The sequence below is a fragment of the Cebus imitator genome, unplaced genomic scaffold (assembly GCF_001604975.1).
Source record: "Cebus imitator isolate Cc_AM_T3 unplaced genomic scaffold, Cebus_imitator-1.0 Scaffold103, whole genome shotgun sequence".
Taxonomy (NCBI): Eukaryota; Metazoa; Chordata; class Mammalia; order Primates; family Cebidae; genus Cebus; species Cebus imitator.
The window spans coordinates 66632-72011 of NW_016107418.1; the positions used below are offsets into that span (position 1 = coordinate 66632).

Sequence of the window (5380 nt, forward strand, 5' to 3'; positions counted from 1 at the left end):
AGGCAGCAAACAGTGCCCACAATCAATCATAGGTACCTAGAATACTGAAGTCTCATTTTGGGGCATTTCACAGAGCTCAGACTTCAAAGTGATTTGGAAGATATTTAGACAGCCCACTACCTCGTGGGATGGCTAATTTCACTTTTGTTTGGCTCCAATGTTATGGCTTGAGACCCTAGAACTTACCAGGACAAACAGGCCCAGTTCTTAGTTCCCCCAGGTGTCAGTCTCTAGAATCCCTCACCATCTAGGTGATTTGCCTGTAAATACCCTTTGGTTTGTCAGTGTCATCGCTAAAGTGAGTCCTCAGGAGTGAATGTAATGTGTTGTCTTAATTGTGGAGAGCACAACATAACATATCTTGTATATTTTTGATGCAGCCTAAGATTTCATGAGCTCTTTTAGCAGCTGCAACATACTGTGGTTTGCTAAGCTAAACTCGTGGTCAACTATAATCCCTTACAAATTTCTATGAAGCCCAATCTCCTTCTTGCCAAACTACTTCTAAGAGATGTTACAACAGTTGCGTGGCCACATGAGTTTGGGAAATGCTGCTTGGCATGTAGTAAGAACTTAACAAGTGAGAGGTTATTGTTCCTGTGACCATCTGTCATGGCAGACAACTTGTCTTGTTCCCCCGGCACCTAGCATAGTGCCTGATGCACATGGCACCATAATGCTACCGGTAAATGTTGGTGCCATTAATAAAAGAAAAGTAGGGCTATGTCTGGCAGCAAATTCCATCTTGTTACCTGTCATCACTTGTAATCATGCATTTTGCCTCTATCTTTTACAGGCTAGCTTCCAGGCCTAGCTTCACCATTTACAGATGTGACAACTGCATTCTGATGTCTCATCTAAGGCAAGCCCTGCCCAGATTCACAAGCCTGAGTCTCATTGTTTTCCGCTAGTTCTCACTGATTTTTTTTTTTTTTTTGGACAGAGTCTCACTCTGTTGCCCAGGCTGGCTGGAGTTCAGTTCTCCTGCAACCTCCGTCTCCTGGGTTCAAATGATTCTCCTGCCTCAGCCTCTCAAGTAGCTGGGACTACTGGCACATGCCACCATATCCAGCTGATTTTTGTATTTTTTGCAGAGATGTGATTTCATCATATTGCCCAGGCTGGTCTCAAACTGCTGACCTTGCATTCCTCCTGCCTTGGCCTCACAAAGCACTCGGATTACAGATGTAGGCCATGATGCCTGGCCCATTTCGTTTTTATTTATTTTTGTTTTTTTGTATTCAACCCTCAAGATTTTTATTTAGTTGCTCTGAAGTGAGCACAGTTATCAATGGATTATTTTTGCTATTATTCTGAAACACAAACTTACAGAAAAATTGGAGGTACAATATAAAGAACTTTCCTCCAAATCACTTGAAACCTTGATGTTCCATCACTCCCAAATGCTATAGTGTTATATAAGCATTCTCCTACATGACTACAGTGTGCCCATCCAAATCAGCAAATGATCATTGTCATATTATTACCATCTCATTCTCAGACCCTATTGAGGTTTTTCCATTCATCCCAATAATGTCCTTTTTAGCAAAAGAGCCCAGTTCACACTCACAGGTTACATTTGGTTTTCATGTCTCATCAGTCTCCTTCTGTCTGTTGCAGGCTGTCTAGTGGCACATGCAGCCGTTTGTCCCATTACTGTTCATACTTGGGTCATTTGATGAAGGTGGTGTTTGCCAGGTTTCTTGACTGTAAAGTTAACTCTTTTCCTCTTTGAATGTAATTAGCATTTTGCTGGGAAATACTTTGAAACTGAATATTCTGTTCATCAGACTTTCCATGTATTCATGTATTTATATTTGTATAGACTCATACAGTGGGTTATAATCTGATGCTATTGTTTATTTTGATGCTGAAATTATTACCAATTTGAGGCCAGGCAGGGTGGCTCATACCTATAATCCCAGCAGTTTGGGAGGCTGAGTTGGGAGGATCACTTGAGCCCAGGAGTTCAAGACTAACCTGGTCAACATGGTGAAACCTCATCTCTACAAAAAATTAGGCGGGCATGGTGGCCTGTGCCTATAGTCTCAGCTACTCGGGAGGCTGAGGCAGAAGATCACCTGAGCCAGGGAGGTCGAGGCTACAGTGAGCCATGTTAACCCCACTGCACTCTGGCCTGGGTGACAGAGTGAGACCCTGTCTCAAAATTTAAAAAAATATTACCAATTTGGCCAGTGGGAGACTCTTCCAGCTGACCTGTGTCTTTCTAACTCGTCTGCATCATTTCTTAGCGCATTTCCTTGCTCTCTGGCACAAGATAGTGTTCTTTCCCTGCTCTAACCCTGGAATCAACCCTTTTTTTCTTTTTTTTTTTTTTGAGATGGAGTCTCTCTTTTTTGCCCAGGCTGGAGTGTAGTGTAGTGCAACTGTGCGATCTCAGCTCACTGCAATCTCCACCTCCCAGGTTCAAGCAGTTCTCCTGCCTCATCCTCCTGAGTAGCTGGGACTACAGGTGCACGCTGCCATGCCTGACTAATTTTTTGTATTTTAGTAGAGACAGGGTTCCACCGTGTTGCCTAGGCTGGTTTTGAACTCCTGAGCTCAGGCAATCCTCCCACCTTGGCCTCCCAAAGTTCTGGGATTACAGGCGTGAGCCACTGCACCCAGCTGGAATCAGTCATTTTTCCAGGGAGTTCTGGATCCTTTTAGTGGAAAATCTAAATTTGGTATTTAGAAAGCAAGATCTGGGTGCTAGGTATGCTCATTGGCATTGGGGTGCCACTGCTCTGCATGCTATCAGTGGACACAGCCAGGTAATGTGTGTCTGCTCATTTGTGTGTGTGGAATGAAAACCATGTGTTTATGGTGCTACCTAATGACAGGGGTCATTCTCATTTTCTCCCTTTCCATGTTTGTAACTCTCTTCTCTGGTGGTGAGAAACCTGGTTTCCACTATCTTTAATATTTTTACTTATTTCCCATGCATGTGACCAGTCTGTCATTTTTGCTGCCACTCACTCCTCTGCTCAGACACCATTCTCTCCCTGCTTGGTTCTCACTCTCCATTCCAGGTCACCCCTGTGTGGACACTTACCTGATCCACTTGAGCACCAACACATCACAGCGGGTGATTCTCATAGGTAGCAAGTTTGAGAAGCACTGAGAGTTTTCAGGTCGAACTGCACTTCAATCTGTTTATCAAGCATTTCCCACTTCATTGCTAACGCATACTGGTTACAAATTATTCGCAAGCAGCCAAACACTCTCTTTCATAAGGAATAAAAGCCACAATGCTTTCTTCTCACTGCTGGAAAGCATTTAATCCTCTGAGAAACAGCAAGTGATTGGTGGAGTCCTGGTCTCCCAGGTTGATTATGCTAGTTTCACAGCAATGCCCTGTTTTCTTCTACTGAGAGCAGTATTGGTACCATTAAGATACCAAGAAATGCTATGGTTTCATTTTTCCCCATTCTGTAACTTGTATTTTGCTGCTATGGGGAAGATAGCTGTTCTGTTTATCCTGTTGTTTAGCTTTCAATTCTAAAATGAATATGGGCCGGGCACGGCAGCTCACGCCCGTAATTCCAGCACTTTGGGAAGCTGAGGCAGGCGGATCACCTGAGCTCAGGAGTTTGAGACCAGCCTGGCCAACATGATGAAACCCCATCTCTACTAAAAATACAAAAATTAGCTGGGCATGGTGACAGGCGCCTGTAATCCCAGCTACTCAGGCGGCTGCAGCAGAATTGCTTGAACCTGGGAGGTGAAGGTTGCAGTGAGCTGAGATCGTGCCACTGTACTCCAGCCTGGCAACAGAGCACGACTCCATTTCAAAAAAAAAAAAAAGAAAAAGAAACCCCATGTCTACTAAAAATACAAATACAAAAATTAGCCAGGTGTGGTAGTGGGCACCCGTAATCCTAGCTACTCAGGAGGCTGAGGCACAAGACTGACTGGAACCCAGGAGGCAGAGGTTGCAGTGAGCTGAGACTGTGCCACTGTACTTCAGCCTGGGTGACAAAGTGAGACTCTGTCTCAAAATATTTTTTAAAAAAAGTATTTTAAGCCAATACAAACCCCCTGTGAACCTCACTCAGCTTTGAAAGTGCTCCTACAAATCATCTACTCCAGTCCCCTCTATGACAAGTAACCCTTGCGTGCACTTGTCTGTGTGCATTCTCAAATGTGTTCTTGTCTGTCTGCTTTTATTCATTTTTAATTTTGCCTTTTTCCACATGTTCTAATCTGTCTTTTTGTTTGTTTGTTTGTTAACCAAGCTTTGGTTCTGTCTTTCTTTAAAAGTGTGAAGGAAGAAGTGTTCTGGAGGAACTACTTTTACCGCGTCTCCCTGATTAAGCAGTCAGCCCAGCTCACAGCCCTGGCTGCACAACAGCAGGCCGCAGGGAAGGAGGAGAAGAGCAATGGCAGAGAGCAGGATTTGCCACTGACAGGTACATTCCTGGTAGAAGACAGCACTCTACAGAAAAACCTATTCTTAGAGACTCAAATGAGCTTGACCTCTTATATGTACCAGAAATGTCATTGTCTTAGGGAAAATTTCTTTTCCTCCCAGAGGAATCTTCATTTCTCTTACTGCCTTCTCTCTGACCCAACTCACACATGTCTTCCCCAAGCTTTCCTTTACTTTCCTTATATCTCCTTTCTCATTCCTTGTTTTTATTTTTGTTTTTGTTTTTAGACAAGGGTCTCACTATGTTGCCAGGCTGTCCTTAAACTCCTAGACTCAAGCGATCCTCCTGCCTCAGCTTCTCAAGTAGCTGGGACTTAACAGGCATGAGCCATTGTGCCTGGCGAGTTTTTTTCTTTTTATTTCCCTTTCAAACATCCATCATCTTCCCCACCTCTCATTGTTGGCCCTTAACCATGTGACTCTTTACACTCTGTCCTCCGCTTTGATTAAGTCCGCCTCCTTTTTGTTTGTTTCAAGCTGATGTTTCTTCAATGCGTGTAGTCTGTAGAGCAGAACGAAGCACCATTCTACTGCGAGTTACAAGGATCTGTCTAGTTCTGAGCTAGGCACTGATGAACACTGGACTCATTGTGACACTAACTTACCCTTGGTTGTGGGGAATGTGTTTTACAATAATGGCAGCTGTTTGAAATCTGTAATAATAATTAAAACAATAAACATATTTTGTATCATATTTTAAATTTGTAGTGAGTACCTGCTGTGTATAACAGGTACGCATTACAACTGGACATTTATCCCACAAGAAGTGGGGTAATTTAATTCATGGAAATTTTTTTTTTGTTTGAGTTGGAGTCTCACTCTGTCACCCAGGCTGGAGTGCAGTGGCTCCATCTCGGCTCACTGCAACCTCCGCCTCCCGGGTTCAAGCAATTCTCTGCCTCAGCCTCCCGAGTAGCTGGGACTACAGGTGCCTGTCACCATGCCCGG

General features: G+C 43.8%; 1 protein-coding gene across 1 annotated transcript in view; it reads left to right on the top strand.

Annotated features, from left to right (window-relative positions):
• Positions 1 to 5380, top strand: part of SYAP1 (synapse associated protein 1) — a 46838-nt gene that overhangs the window by 36520 nt on the left and 4938 nt on the right. The window contains exons 6-8 of the mRNA XM_037741702.1: positions 3033 to 3101; positions 4239 to 4646; positions 5164 to 5203. Of these exons, the coding sequence (XP_037597630.1) occupies positions 3033 to 3101; positions 4239 to 4646; positions 5164 to 5203 (517 nt within the window). The remainder of the gene's footprint in view (positions 1 to 3032; positions 3102 to 4238; positions 4647 to 5163; positions 5204 to 5380) is intronic.